The 15511-nt window shown below is 41.6% G+C and overlaps 1 protein-coding gene across 1 annotated transcript in view; it reads left to right on the top strand.

Annotated features, from left to right (window-relative positions):
• The first annotated feature begins 5458 nt into the window (after positions 1-5458).
• Positions 5459-15511, top strand: part of CELSR3 (cadherin EGF LAG seven-pass G-type receptor 3) — a 649278-nt gene continuing 639225 nt past the window's right edge. Inside the window, 1 exon segment of the mRNA XM_053689358.1 lies at positions 5459-8394. Coding sequence (XP_053545333.1) covers positions 5496-8394 — 2899 coding nt within the window. The 5' untranslated portion in view covers positions 5459-5495.

The following is a 15511-nucleotide window of genomic DNA, read 5'->3' as shown; positions in this document are numbered from 1 at the left end:
TCCCTTTAATCTCACAACAGTAAGTGCTCTGTGAACAGTTCTTCAGCTTCTGTCAGCTGCATGTAAAAATAAATAAATAGAACAGCCAATCAGCTTCATGCTGATGTCACACTTTGCTTTACTCTGATCTAATGAGATTTTGTGAGATTTCATAGTAAACTTCCTTAAACAGAGGACAGAAATTCCATACTTTGCTGCATATGCCAATGGAATGCTCCCTTGCAAGTCCCAGGACTAGCATCCTGATTGGCTGCTTAAAGATTATTTACAATGGAATGTGGCTACTAATGAAATTAGAGGTAAAATATCTTCCTTTTTTACAGATGTTCAGGAAATACCCACCTAATTTTGAACTGATAAAAACAAACTTTTAGTAAACAACTAACTCCCACCCAGGAAAATGACAACAATCTGTATTAAATGCGTTTTTATTATTAATGTGCCAACAATAATTTTATATTGTTGTATAGTCTTTATAATTAAAGTTAAACACTTCAACTGCTCATCAATTTGTTTTGACTATATCTAAATAATGCCGGCTTTTAAACTGGAAAGCATGTGTATGTGTTACATACAACTGCCCACAATACTCTGGTTTTCTGGAGGAAGCCAAGAACCGGTGCTCCTATACAGATGATTGAACTAAAAAAGCCAGCAAGACAATGAGATTGGCCGCCTAGTGTGCACAGCTAAGCATTCATGTGAGTAAAAGAGGGCGGTTTCTGTTCATTGTGATATTGGGGACAATAAGGCTTTGCCAGGAACTATCTCATGCTGCTTATATTAAATCTCTGTTACAGCCTCTCATTAGCCAGATGAGGTTTAGCCTACACCACTTCATCTGCAATTCAAGGGGTGGAATGGGAGAAACCAATGGCAGCCATAGTTATAGCTGGCAATACAATGTTAACCCTTTCACTTTATTAAATCTATCTCAGCAGGAGAAAAATGCATTTTGTTCAGCTTCTGATAAATCCCTTTCACACAGGTTGCAAGATTATAAACCCCTTGTTGGTGATCAGAACATCTGCTGAACTCACTGTACAGCCCATGATCGGATAAGGCAGGCAAATGAAGGGTTAAATACTCATTAGGCAGAGCTGTTCAATTTATTGACTACTGGTGTTTGCATTGAATGGAGATAAGATGCACAATAATGTGACCCCTCTAGAAGCACTTGAAACATCCAAACATTGTCCAAATACATTATTTGTTTTCATTCTTTACGGTGTGTTTATATTTCCAGCATCACTTGCATTTGGTTAAACTCTATTTGGTGTTTAACGAGCATTTAGATGTGTCACAGTCTCAGCCCTAACATTAAGCAAAACACACATGTAAAATATAGTCTTACATTACTTTGCTTTACTCTGACGTTGGCTGTCATTTTGTGTGATAGCTCATATAATAGTAATGCTTTAATTAGCTTCACTGTTTTTTACTTGTAAACTTGTGATTAGGGCAAAGCAACAAATGTAATAATCATATAGAAGTAATGTATTTTTGTTATATAAGCAGATAATTACCTACATTAGCATTTAACTGGCATGCTCTGCAATATGTCACAGGGCACCAGTGGTACTTTCAGCACCTTGGCCAGCACCAGTTGCACCTCAGGGCACCAGTCCTACTTTCAGCACCTTGGCCAGCAGCAGCTGCACGTCAGGGCACTAGTGGTACTTTCAGCACCTTGGCCAGCAGCAGCTGCACGTCAGGGCACTAGTGGTACTTTCAGCACCTTGGCCAGCAGCAGCTGCACCTCAGGGCACTAGTGGTACTTTCAGCACCTTGGCCAGCAGCAGCTGCACCTCAGGGCACTAGTGGTACTTTCAGCACCTTGGCCAGCAGCAGCTGCACATCAGGGCACTAGTGGTACTTTCAGCACCTTGGCCAGCAGCAGCTGCACGTCAGGGCACTAGTGGTACTTTCAGCACCTTGGCCAGCAGCAGATGCACCTCAGGGCACTAGTGGTACTTTCAGCACCTTGGCCAGCAGCAGCTGCACCTCAGGGCACTAGTGGTACTTTTTCAGCACCTTGGCCAGCAGCAGATGCACCTCAGGGCACTAGTGGTACTTTCAGCACCTTGGCCAGCAGCAGCTGCACATCAGGGCACCAGTGGTACTTTCAGCACCTTGGCCAGCAGCAGCTGCACGTCAGGGCACTAGTGGTACTTTCAGCAAATTTGCCAGCAGCAGGTGCACCTCAGGACACCAGTGGTACTTTCAGTACCTTGGCCAGAAGCAGTTGCACCTCAGGGCACTAGTGATACTTTCAGCATCTTGGCCAGCTGTATACTATCTACACCTTCAGTATCTCACAGGCACATTCAGCACCTTGGCCAGCGGTATACTATCTACACCTTCAGTATCTCACAGGCACATTCAGCACCTTGGCCAGCGGTATACTATCTACACCTTCAGTATCTCACAGGCACATTTAGCACCTTGGCCAGCTGTATACTATCTACACCTTCAGTATCTCACAGGCACATTCAGCACCTTGGCCAGCGGTATACTATCTACACCTTCAGTATCTCACAGGCACATTTAGCACCTTGGCCAGCGGTATACTATCTACACCTTCGGTATCTCATAGGCACATTTAGCACCTTGGCCAGCTGTATACTATCTACACCTTCAGTATCTCACAGGCACATTTAGCACCTTGGCCAGCTGTATACTATCTACACCTTCAGTATCTCACAGGCACATTTAGCACCTTGGCCAGCGGTATACTATCTACACCTTCAGTAACTCACAGGCACATTTAGCACCTTGGCCAGCGGTATACTATCTACACTTTCGGTATCTCATAGGCACATTTAGCACCTTGGCCAGCGGTATACTATCTACACCTTCAGTAACTCACAGGCACATTTAGCACCTTGGCCAGCGGTATACTATCTACAACTTCAGTATCTCACAGGCACATTCAGCATCTTGGCCAGCGGTATACTATCTACACCTTCAGTATCTCACAGGCACATTTAGCACCTTGGCCAGCGGTATACTATCTACACCTTCAGTATCTCACAGGCACATTTAGCACCTTGGCCAGCGGTATACTATCTACACCTTCAGTAACTCACAGGCACATTTAGCACCTTGGCCAGCGGTATACTATCTACACTTTCGGTATCTCATAGGCACATTTAGCACCTTGGCCAGCGGTATACTATCTACACCTTCAGTAACTCACAGGCACATTTAGCACCTTGGCCAGCGGTATACTATCTACAACTTCAGTATCTCACAGGCACATTCAGCATCTTGGCCAGCGGTATACTATCTACACCTTCAGTATCTCACAGGCACATTTAGCACCTTGGCCAGCGGTATACTATCTACACCTTCAGTATCTCACAGGCACATTTAGCACCTTGGCCAGCGGTATACTATCTACACCTTCAGTATCTCACAGGCACATTCAGCACCTTGGCCAGCGGTATACTATCTACACCTTCGGTATCTCACAGGCACATTCAGCACCTTGGCCAGCGGTATACTATCTACACCTTCGGTATCTCACAGGCACATTCAGCACCTTGGCCAGCGTATACTATCTACACCTTCAGTATCTTACAGGCACATTCAGCACCTTGGCCAGCGTATACTATCTACACCTTCGGTATCTCACAGGCACATTCAGCACTATGGCCAGCAGGATTTTAACTGTCAGCGCCAATGAGGTGACTTCAGCACCTTGGTCAGCCGCATTAACTCCGCTAGTTTAGCGGCACTTGCACCTTCAGCACCACCATCAAATTACTGTGTCAACGTTAGTTATTTGTCCAGAATCTGACACCTTCAATGTATTGCCAGCATCCAACATGGCTGCTGAACTCATCTTCTGTATCTCCGCTCACCAGTGCGCATGTAGATTGGGCCAGTCCATCTTTTGGAGTAGGGGGATGGCAGGGTGGAGCGGACCATTGGTTGCCGGGAGCCATGTTGGTACTGAATGAAGGCTGGTTGAGGAGATGCAGTGCCCGGAGAGGCGGTCTGTGAGGACAACAAGCGCCGAATAGATGGTCGGTGTTAGCAGGGCCAGGAGACCGGGCTGAAGGTGCAAGGATACTATGGGGACCGGGCCAGGCTGCCGCCCCCTGCCGCTGCTCGCCCTGCTCCTATTCCCTTTGTTCACTTCCAGCCTGGGGGAGCCGGATCGAGCCTGCCGGGAGGGTAGATGGCAGTGCCCGGGGAGCTGTGCGGGTGTGCTGCGCTCCTGCCTCTGTGTAGTGCATCCCGGAACCGAGGCTCCAAACACACAGTGTTGCTGGATTACAAACTGGAGAGCTTGGCTCAGACTCAGAACTCATTGCCTTAACCGTGACAGTAGAGACATTGTATCACAGCACTGTCAGTGTGTCATCTATGGGAGGAGGACTTCAGCCCAACACACAGTGAGTGTGAGCCCACAGAGCCAGCAGAACAGGACTACTAGTCACAACACAGTGAGTGTAAGTCCAGGGATCCAAACAGACAGAACTGCCAATCAGCACACACCGAGTGTGAGGCCAGAGGTCCTACAGCCTAGGTCTAATAGTCAGCATACACTGAATGTTAGACCAGAGGTTCAGTCAGACAGTTCAGCCAGTCAGCACAAAGTGAGTTTGAATCCTGTAGCCCACCAGAACAGCTCTTACATGCATCTCACAATGACAAGCAGTTGCCTTTCCATTAATGATGTCTTCCTCTTACACTGCTTTTCAAATAGTTTATCTTACTCAGAAGCTAGGAAGAGGATAGTTCAAGGGGAAGGATATTATGGTGCAGTTATTGTTATTGATGCTTTTACTAGGAGCTGCCTGATCTTTGAATGTGGAACATGTAAGGAACAAACTGTTAGGGCTGACCCCACATGTTTCTGCCTTGGCAACACAACTTGCAATTTGTTTATCCTGACTATACATCAGAGGTCAGATCAGGGCAGCAAGACATTTTTACAAGAGGCACAACAGTGTTTGATTAGAGCTAGGAAGCAAAATAAACATCACAACCCTTTTTTGAACAGATTAAAGGCAGAAATGCTGGATCCTTGGAAGATGAAAATATTTGGCTGCCAAATTCAGGAAAGGAATCAATCCATGATTTTTGTAACAAACACCTCATGTGCCAGCTGTGTGAGTTTTGCTGAATGTTTGTCCTTATATAAGTGTGTTAGCAGTCATTGCCATTTTTTGTACAAGAATTTAATTTGGTGTTGGGGTGTCTCTACTGATAACCAGTCCTGTCACCTTGCTTGGAATGTGTGTTTGCAAACAGGAGTCTTTAAACAACAGTCAGGGGACAGCGCATGGAGAAAGGAAGTTTCAGCACCAGAAGAGCAGACAGCTCCTACCAAGTACCAGCTGTCCACAAAACAACCTTGCTCTGTTAATTATTTGTTTAACTACACCAAAGGTTGCATAAAAAATACTTTTTTAGGAATGGATCTTGGGAAGAAATCAAATGTTAATCTGCATTCTCATCAACGATTACAGCACAGCAAAGTTATGCAGCAGGTTAATTCTGACTCTACATATATATCCGAGACACAAGGTGTCAAGCTAAAGAACAGTGGGAGAAGTAGAGAGAGAGTATCCCTACCATTAATAAGAACTCGTAGGGCAGCCAACCGCCATCCACTCTTCCCCCAGTATAATTACCAGGTTCAGGTGGCTGAAAATCAGCCCCCTGGGACTCCTGTTTTAACCATGACAGCACAAGATCCTGATGTAGGGGAATCTGGAAGGCTTGTATATACCATGGATGCTCTGATGAACAGTAAGTCTTTGGATATGTTTGATATAGATTCAGTGACAGGATTAATTTCTACTATAGAAATACTAGACAGGGAAAGTATGGGCCTTCATTATTTTAGAGTCACTGCTATAGACCATGGCACACCTAGACTTTCAGCTACCACTATGGTTTCCATTACAGTCACAGATAAAAATGACCACAGCCCAGTCTTTGAGCAAACAGAATACAAAGAAAGTATTAGAGAAAATGTGGAAGAGGGTTACCCTATTTTGCAACTACGAGCTACAGATATTGATTCCCAAGCCAATGCAAATATCAGGTATCGTTTTGTTAATGAACAAGCAGCACACTCAGTATTTGAAATAGACTCTCGCTCTGGTTTGATTACCACCAGTGGACAGGTAGACAGAGAGAAAAGAGAGAAGTATTCTTTGATTGTTGAGGCCAGTGACCAAGGTAAAGACCCTGGCCCTAGGTCATCTACTGTTAAAGTCGATATAACAGTTCTTGATGAAAATGACAATGTACCCCAGTTTAGTGAGAAACGCTACATAGTTCAGGTAAGAGAAGATATTAGACCACACACAGAGATGTTAAGGGTCACAGCAACTGACCTTGATAAGGAGAACAATGCTTTAGTCCATTATAATATCATAAGTGGTAACAGCAGAGGACAGTTTTCAATTGACAGTATGACTGGGGAGGTACAGGTAGTTGCACCCTTGGATTTTGAGACAGAAAGGGAGTATTCACTAAGAGTTCGGGCTCAGGACTCAGGGCGTCCTCCACAGTCAAACAATACAGGCATGATAAGTATTCAAGTTATCGACATTAATGACCATGCACCTATTTTTGTTAGTACCCCGTTCCAAGTGCCTGTACTTGAAAATGCACCTCTTGGTCATTCAGTGATTCATATCCAAGCAGTAGATGCAGATTATGGAGAAAACTCACGCATGGAATACAAGTTAACTGGAGTGTCTGCAGATACTCCTTTTGTCATCAACAGTGCTACTGGTTGGATCACAATAAGTGGCCCCTTGGACAGGGAAACTGTGGAGCAATATGTTTTTGGGGTGGAAGCTCGAGATCATGGCAATCCACCATTATCTGCCTCTGCCAGTGTTACTATTACTGTTATGGATGTCAATGATAATCGCCCAGAGTTTACCCAAAAGGAGTATTTTATCCGTTTAAATGAGGATGCCAGTGTAGGAACTAGTGTGTTAACTGTAACTGCCATAGACAGAGATGTGAACAGTGCTATAACATACCAGATTACTGGAGGAAATACACGAAACCGGTTTTCCATTAGTACCCAGGGGGGATCAGGGTTAATCACTCTCTCTTTGCCCCTTGACTACAAGCAGGAAAGACGCTATGTTTTAACAGTGACTGCTTCTGATCGGGTTCTTATTGACAGTTGTTATGTTCATATCAATATCACTGATGCCAACACTCATAGACCAGTATTTCAAAGTGCACACTACCCTGTTGATATCAATGAGGATCGTCCTGTTGGAAGCACAGTAATGGTTATCAGTGCATCAGATGATGACGTTGGAGAGAATGCTCGTATTACATATTCTCTGGAGGATAATATCCCTCAGTTTCGCATAGACCCAGATACTGGAGCCATTACACTCCAAGCATCTCTGGACTATGAGGATCAGATGACTTACTCTATTGCTGTTATTGCAAAAGACAATGGTTTACCACAAAAATCTGATACAACTTATGTAGAAATCATTGTAAAGGATGTTAACGATAATGCCCCACAGTTTGTAAACACGCAATATCAGGCAATAGTTTCAGAAGATGCCCCTGCATATACCAGTGTTCTCCAGATTTCAGCTGTTGACCGAGATTCACATGTTAACGGAAGAGTGCAATACACTTTTCAGAATGGGGATGATGGCGAGGGTGACTTCACAATTGAGCAAACATCAGGCATAATTCGTACAGTTCGAAAATTGGACAGGGAAAGTGTTCCATTTTATGAGTTGACAGCATATGCTGTAGATAGAGGTGTTCCTCCACTGCGAAGTCCAGTACGTATTCAAGTAGCTGTTCAAGATGTTAATGATAATGCACCAGTTTTTCCAGCAGATGAGTTTGAAGTTTTTGTGAAAGAGAATAGCATTGTAGGGTCGGTTGTGGCTAAGATTAAAGCCATTGATCCAGATGAAGGCCCCAATGCACAAATAATGTATCAGATAGTTGAAGGTAACATACCTGAGATATTTCAAATGGATGTATACTCTGGAGAGCTCACTGCCCTTATAGATCTAGATTATGAGACAAAAGCGGAGTATGTAATAGTAGTCCAGGCAACCTCTGCTCCCCTTGTTAGTCGAGCAACTGTCCATATCAAACTTATTGACCAAAATGACAATAGCCCTGTCCTAAAGAACTTTCAGATACTCTTCAACAATTATATCTCCAACAATTCCAACACCTTTCCTTCTGGCGTTATTGGAAAGATACCAGCCTATGATCCAGATGTTTCTGATAGACTCTACTACAATTTTGAACGTGGAAATGAGTTAAACTTGTTGATAGTAAATCATTCCAGTGGAGAACTGAGGCTAAGCAGGAAGCTGGACAACAACCGCCCTTTGGTCGCTTCAATGCTGGTCACAGTGACAGGTAAGGAAACATTTATATTATTTGCTAGTTGAGTTCTATATCTGATTTTGACTTTGCTAAACCTCCGCTGGTCTTTTTAATCTTCAGTTGCTGTTTTCTTTACTGAACATGTAACTGCACAGATGACTGAACATGATAAATCTAGATAGTAACCTGTTTTATTTCTTTCATGGTTTAAAACCAATATGATGTACTTATATCACGTTAGAGTGTCTTTTTCATTATATCTTCATATGTGTAAAATACATTAGGTTTGGGGTGTTTGGATTTTACTTTCCTTTTTGACTATTTTTATGAAAGGCCTTTATTTGTACAAAAACAACAAATCATTTAGTTTGTTGATAAGGGAAGGCAAATAAATTACTAATACCCAAACGCATGCATGTACCCAGTTCATACATAATCCTATTGATAATAAACAAGCAAGACACACCACTCTAGTGAGTAATCGAAAATAATAAGCATTGTTATTCGAATATGTAAACTGCAAAACATTATACTGGAATTTTCTTTCCTTGTGTATGAAAGAGGCAGTAGTTGGTCTTCCATAATTCATGAGTTTTCAGAAATTTTTGTCGCCTGCCTTGAAAATGCTCTCACCAAAGAATCATTAAAGTCTGATGAGAAAACACAGCTCTTGTTTCCTTATAAGGGAGGAGTGTGAGCATTGGTGGGAGCGATGCTCATCCCAGCTTCTGGTGACCACAAACTCACAAAGCCTGGTCGAGTTCGGGGCTCTCCAGGGGTTAATTGTATCTGCTGGGCAAATTGAGATTGTAGATATGCAGCATTCGAAAACAATGACCAAAGGAGCTTCTCAGATTGTGCAGTTGGTTGGACAATTTGTCTGAAAACAGCTCAGCACATACAAAAATGATTTCCATCCTTCTGACATCTTTGTTATAATTACACTAAATGTATTTTCCATTTATTAAAGGGACAGTCAAGTCCCCCAAAAAACTTTCATGATTCAAATAAGGCATGTAATTTTAAAGGGACACTGAACCAAAAAAATTTTCTTTCATGATTCAGATAGAGCATGCCATTTTAAGCAACTTTCTAATTTACTCCTATTATCAAATTTTTCTTCATTCTCTTGGTATCTTTATTTGAAAAGCAAGAATGTAAGTATAGATGCCGGGCCATTTTTTGTGAACAACCTGGGTTGTTCTTGCTAATTGGTGAATAAATTCACCCACCAATAAACAAGTGCTGTCGAATATATGAACCAAAAATTGGCTGACTCTTTAGCTTAGATGCCTTCTTTTTCAAATAAAGATAGCTAGAGAACGAAGAAAAATTGATAATAGGAGTAAATTAGAAAGTTGCTTAAAATTCAATGCTCTATCTGAATCATCAAAGAACATTTTTGGTTCCTAGTCCCTTTAAACAACTTTCCAATTTACTTTTATTACCAATTTTGCTTTGTTCTCTTGGTATTTTTAGTTGAAAGCTAAACCTAGGAGGTTCATATGCTAATTTCTTTGACCTTGAAGGCCGCCTCTAATCTAAATACATTTTGACAGTTTTTCACCACTAGAGGGCATTAGTTCATGTGTTTCATATAAATAACATTGAGCTCATGCACATGAATTTACAGAGGAGTGAGCAATGATTGGCTAAAATGCAAGTCTGTCAAAAAAACTGAAATAAGGGGGCAGTCTGCAGAGATTTAGATACAAGGTAATTACAGAGGTAAAACATGTATTAATATAACTGTGTTGGTTATGCACAACTGGGAAATAGGTAATGAAGGGATTATCTATGTTTTAAAACAGCAACAATTCTGGTGTTCTGTCCCTTTAACAAAACTGTGATACCAAATTATCTGTGCTGACATCAAACTCTTTACCTCTTGTTCTCTTTATTTTGTTATGCTCTGTTCCTCAGTGCTCTCAGTCATGAAGGTGATTATTCATTTGGATCGGTTTTATTTTTAGCTTTCCAACCCATTTATTTTTTATTTTATTACACATTTTTTTAATCAAGTTTTAACATGCTCATAAATATACATCAGCAAGTGAAGTTATCTCAGTTACAGCAAAACTCTTGTAAAAATGACAGTAAGTCTTCAATATGGTTAGACTCAACTGCTATAGACCGACATAAAGTAGATGGCACCTAAACGAATCGGAAAGGCTGTCAGTAAATAGTCAATATAAATCAGATTCAGTATAAGTAGCATTAGAACTATGCCAAGAAACAATTAAAGGGATATGAGCCAAGCAACAATTAAAGGGATATGAAACCCATATGTTTTCTTTCATGATTCAGATAGAGCATGCAATTTTAAGCAACTTTCTTACTCTTTGTCCTATTACCATTTTTTCTTCGCTCTCTTGGTATCTTTATTTGAGAAGCAGGATGTAAGCTAAGGAACTGGCCCATTTTTGGTTCAGCACCTGGGTAGCGCTAGCTGATTGGTGGCTAAATATAAGCACTACCCAAGGTTCTGAACCAAAAAAGGGCCGCCTTCTAAGCTTACATTTCTGCTTTTTTCAAATAAAGATACCAGGAGAACGAAGAAAAATTGATAATAGGAGTAAATTAGAAAGTTGTTTAAAATTGCATGCTCTATTTGAATCATGAAAATAAAAATGTGGGTTTCATGTCCCTTTAAACAAAACATATTTACTAAATAAGACAGGTAGTGAATAAAGAATGGGGATTTCCTCACAGGAGAAAATAGAAAGGAGAAGCAAAATCAGCCCCTCCCCTGAGTAAGGTCTGGCACCCTCCTATTTCTTCTTCCTGAAGCCTGATAGCCAAACACAGTTTACAACCTATTTTAATAGTTGAAAGGGACATGAAACCCTAATAATTTATTTCATTATTCAGACAGAACATGCGATTTTAAACAACTTTCCAATTCACTTCTATTATCAAATTTGCTTCATTGTTTTGGTATTCTTTATAAAAGGAGGCACAATGCATTACTGAGAGCTAGCTAAACACATCAGGTGAGCCAAAGGCATATACGTTCAGCCACCAATCAGCAGCTAGCTCCCAGTATTGCATGCTGCTCCTAAGCAGACCTAGGTTTTCTTTTCAACAAAGGATACCAACAAAACAAAGCAAATTAGAAAATAGAAGTCAATTAGAAAATGTGTTTAAAATTGCAATATCTATCTGAATCATGAAACTTTAATTTTGACTTTAAATTAAGTAATACAGCTCCCAAATTGCTTGTCCTGGCTTTTATTGACGCTTTTTTTGTTTCTGCATTTGTCGTGTTAATTTGAGGATATAAAAGCAGAAGCCGTGTGATAATACTGTCTAGTCACTTGTTTGCAAATAGCTGCAAAATGCACTTTGGTACAAATCCATTGGCCCATCTAACATACGATTCTTGTTTCTGCAATAATTAATCATCTGGATAGTGCTGTGCATGTACCAGCGAGTTCTGAATTTCATTACGTTATTCACTTCTTGAGAATCGTCTTAAAAGGGACATAACACTCCCCATGAATGAAATAATGAAAAGGAAATAACACTGCAATCTACACTGATTATTTGTTTTGCTTCCATTAACTCCTTCCCGCCGTTAGGATGTTCCATGCCGTCCGACTCCTAACTGTGCTGGGCTTTAGCGCCGTTGGGACAGCATGGAAACGTCCTACTGAAGCCATAGGCCTTCCTGAATGGGATTGCAGGCTGGAGGAGGTGCCTAACGTTATAGGCACTCCCTCCTGACACGATACCATGATTGAAATCGCATGAACGGTCGCGTGATTTACATTTTTATTTATTTTTTTGCATCGGAACTTTGTTCCAATACAGACAAATAAGACCCGGCAGGAAAGGGTTAACTATCAAATAACTTATTTTTGCTTTTACAATTGTGTTTGTCCCACTCTCACTTTAGAGTTAAAACAATCAAATACTGCAATGCAAGCATGCTTCACATTGTTGCAAACTGTCCAGGCTGGCTACAAGTCCTAAGCAGCTTAATTGTGGCTATTTATGACTATAGGTAAATGAGTTTGTGCATTGCTCTAAGCGATCACAGTAGTTAAGCAGGTGGGTCAGGTTATTTGCAGGATACTTAAAGGGACATAATACTCATATGCTAAATCACTTGAAACTGATGCAGTATAACTGTAAAAAGCTGACAGGAAAATCTCACCTGAGCATCTCTATGTAAAAAAGGAAGATATTTTACCTCACAATCTCCTCAGCTCAGCAGAGTAAGTTCTGTGTAAAAAGTTATACTCAACTGCTCCCAGCTGCAGGTAAAAAAAAAAAAAAAAAAATGAAGAAATGAACAGCAGCCAATCAGCATCAGCAGTGCTGAGGTCATGAACTCTTTTACTGTGATCTCATGAGATTTAACTTGACTCTCATGAGATTTCATTGTAAACTTCCTTTACCTGATTGGTGAAATAAGATGAGAGTGCACGATGCTCATCCCTTCAGATGTCCCAGGACAGACACACTAAAATGCTGCTTAGAAATCCTTTACAATGGTAGGTGGCTACTGAGGAACTTTTGAGGTAAAATATCTTTCTTTTTTACATAGAGATGTTAAGGAGATATTTTCTAGTCAGCTTTTTACAGCTATGCTGCATCACTTTCAAGTGTTTAAACATTTGGGTATTATGGCCCTTTAAAGATACATGAAACCCCATTTTTCTTTTCTTGATTCAGATAGAGAATATAATTTTAAACAACTTTCCAATTACTTCTCTTTTTTAATTTGCTTTATTCTCTTGGTATCCTTTGTTGAAGAAGAAGCAATGCACTACTGGGAGATAGTTAACACACTGGGTGAGCCAATAACATGAGGCATATATATGCAGCCACCAATCAGAAGCCCATGAGCCTACCTAGGTATCCTTTTCAACAAAGGATAACACAAGAACAAAAAATAGTTAATAGAAGTAAATTGCAAAGTTGTTTAAAATCACATGCTCTATCTGAATCATGAAATGAAAAAAATTAGTTTCTTGTCACTTTAAGTACAAAATTTGAGCTTCAGCCTTTTCCGCCTAAGACAAGCTCAATTTTGACAGCAATATCAAGGAAAATAAATAATTCAGTTATGCGTTGAATGTCCCTTAAAGACCACTCTGTATATTTGCCCCCCTCTTCTGTAAGCTCAAGATTTTGCCAGACACAGAAACGAAATCAGCTCTCAACACACTTTCAGTCTCTCACCTCCTCAAACGCTTGCAATCAACCAAAACCCACATAGCCATAAACTTAGCTCTTTCTCCCCTGTTACTGATGAAGAAGTTTCTGCACTTATACTGTGCTCTCACCTCACTACCTGTCCCCTCAACCCCATCCCCTTACAGCTACTCCCCTCCCTCTCTTCTACCCTTACCCCTATACTCACACACATTTTCAACCTCTCCTTCAACACTGGTATAGTTCCCACATCTCTAAAACATGCACTGGTCACACCTATCCTCAAAAAACCTTCTCTTGATCCAACCTTCCCATCCAACTACCGTCCTATTTCCCTCCTCCCTCTTGCCTCAAAGCTTCTTGAAAAGATAGTACATGCACGCCTATCCCATTTCCTTACATTACTCTCCCTCCTTGACCCACTGCAATCTGGATTTCGCCCCCATCACTCCACAGAGTCAGCAATCGTTTAGGTTACCAACAACTTACAGCAAAATCCAAAGGCCACTTCTCACTGCTTATCCTCCTTTATCTGTCTGCAGCCTTTGATACTGTTGACCACCCTCTTTTGCTTCAAACCCCCCAATCCTTCACAGCCCTCTCATGGTTCTCTTTCTACCTGTCTAACTGTACCTTTAGTGTAGCCTTCTCTGGGGATTACTCTGCCCCGTTACTACTTTCTGTTGGGGTACCGCAATGCTCTGTTCTCGGTCCCCTTATCTTCTCAATCTGCACGTCATCATTAGGTTCCCTAATAAAGTCCCAAGGGTTTCAATATCATTTGTATGCCAACAACACCCAAATCTACCTCTCTGCACCAGACCTATCTCCTTCCTTGCTAACCGTGTCTCTATCTGTCTTTCTCACATCTCTTCATGGATGTCCTCTCACTACCTTAAGCTAAACCTCTCCAAAAGTGAGCCCCTTATTTTCCACCTTCTAAAATCTCCACCCCCATCTCTCTATAACTATAACTCCATCATTACCCCTACCCTGCATTGCCGAAGGCTTGGGGTCACACTTGACTCAGATCTTTCTTTTACTCCTCACATTCAGGCCTTGGCTAAATCCTGCCGCTTCCACCTTAAAAACATCTCTAAAATTAGACATTTCCTTACACAAGACACAACTAGGATTTTAATCCACTCTCTCATCCTTTCCCGCCTCGACTTCTGCAACTCTGTCCTCTCTGGTCTCCTTAGCTGCCGCCTAGCTGCTTTACAATCCATAATGAATGCCTCTGCCAGACTCATCTTCCTTACACGTCGCTCTTCATCTGCTGCACCTCTCTGCCAATATCTTCACTGGCTTCCTCTTGCCTCCAGGATTAAACACAAAATTCTGACTCTGACATACAAAGCCCTCAACTGCACTGCTCTTCCCTATATCTCAGACCTTGCCTCCAGATACTCTCCCTCCCGTCCCCTTCGCTCCGCTCACGACCTCCTACTCTCCTCCTCTCTTGTTACCTCCTCACATTCTTGTTTACAGGACATTTCCAGACTGGCTCCCATCTTGTGGAACTCTCTGCCTCGCTCCACAAGACTCTTCCCTAGTTTTGAAAGCTTCAAGTGCTCCCTAAAGACTCTACTGTTCAGGGATGCATACAACCTACATTAACCATTCCTAATACCAGTTCCTCTCCTCCATTGCTATCCGCCACAAAGCCCCTTAGCATGTAAGCCTAAGAGCCCAACTGTTTGCAGATCACCTTCCTAAGAGCTGACTACAACAGTGCGACTCTTGGCAGGGCCCTCTACCTATTTGATCCCTATAAATGTTACCTTGTATACCGCCTATGTTTATAGCGCTGCAGAATCTGTTGAAGGTGTAGGGTTCAAGGTAAATTAGCAAAATGATTAGGATGATGGATATAACCATTACAGCAGATTTGTTTAAGGGGCATTAAACCCATGCTTCTTCGTATAAAGGTAATGCTGCTGATCAGATCATTGTGCGTTTCTGCAACTCCCAAGTGGTAAACTAA

This window comes from Bombina bombina, chromosome 7 (genome assembly GCF_027579735.1).
Source record: "Bombina bombina isolate aBomBom1 chromosome 7, aBomBom1.pri, whole genome shotgun sequence".
Taxonomy (NCBI): domain Eukaryota; kingdom Metazoa; phylum Chordata; class Amphibia; order Anura; family Bombinatoridae; genus Bombina; species Bombina bombina.
Note: the sequence above shows the minus strand (reverse complement) of the source record. Positions and strands in the feature narration are given on the sequence as shown.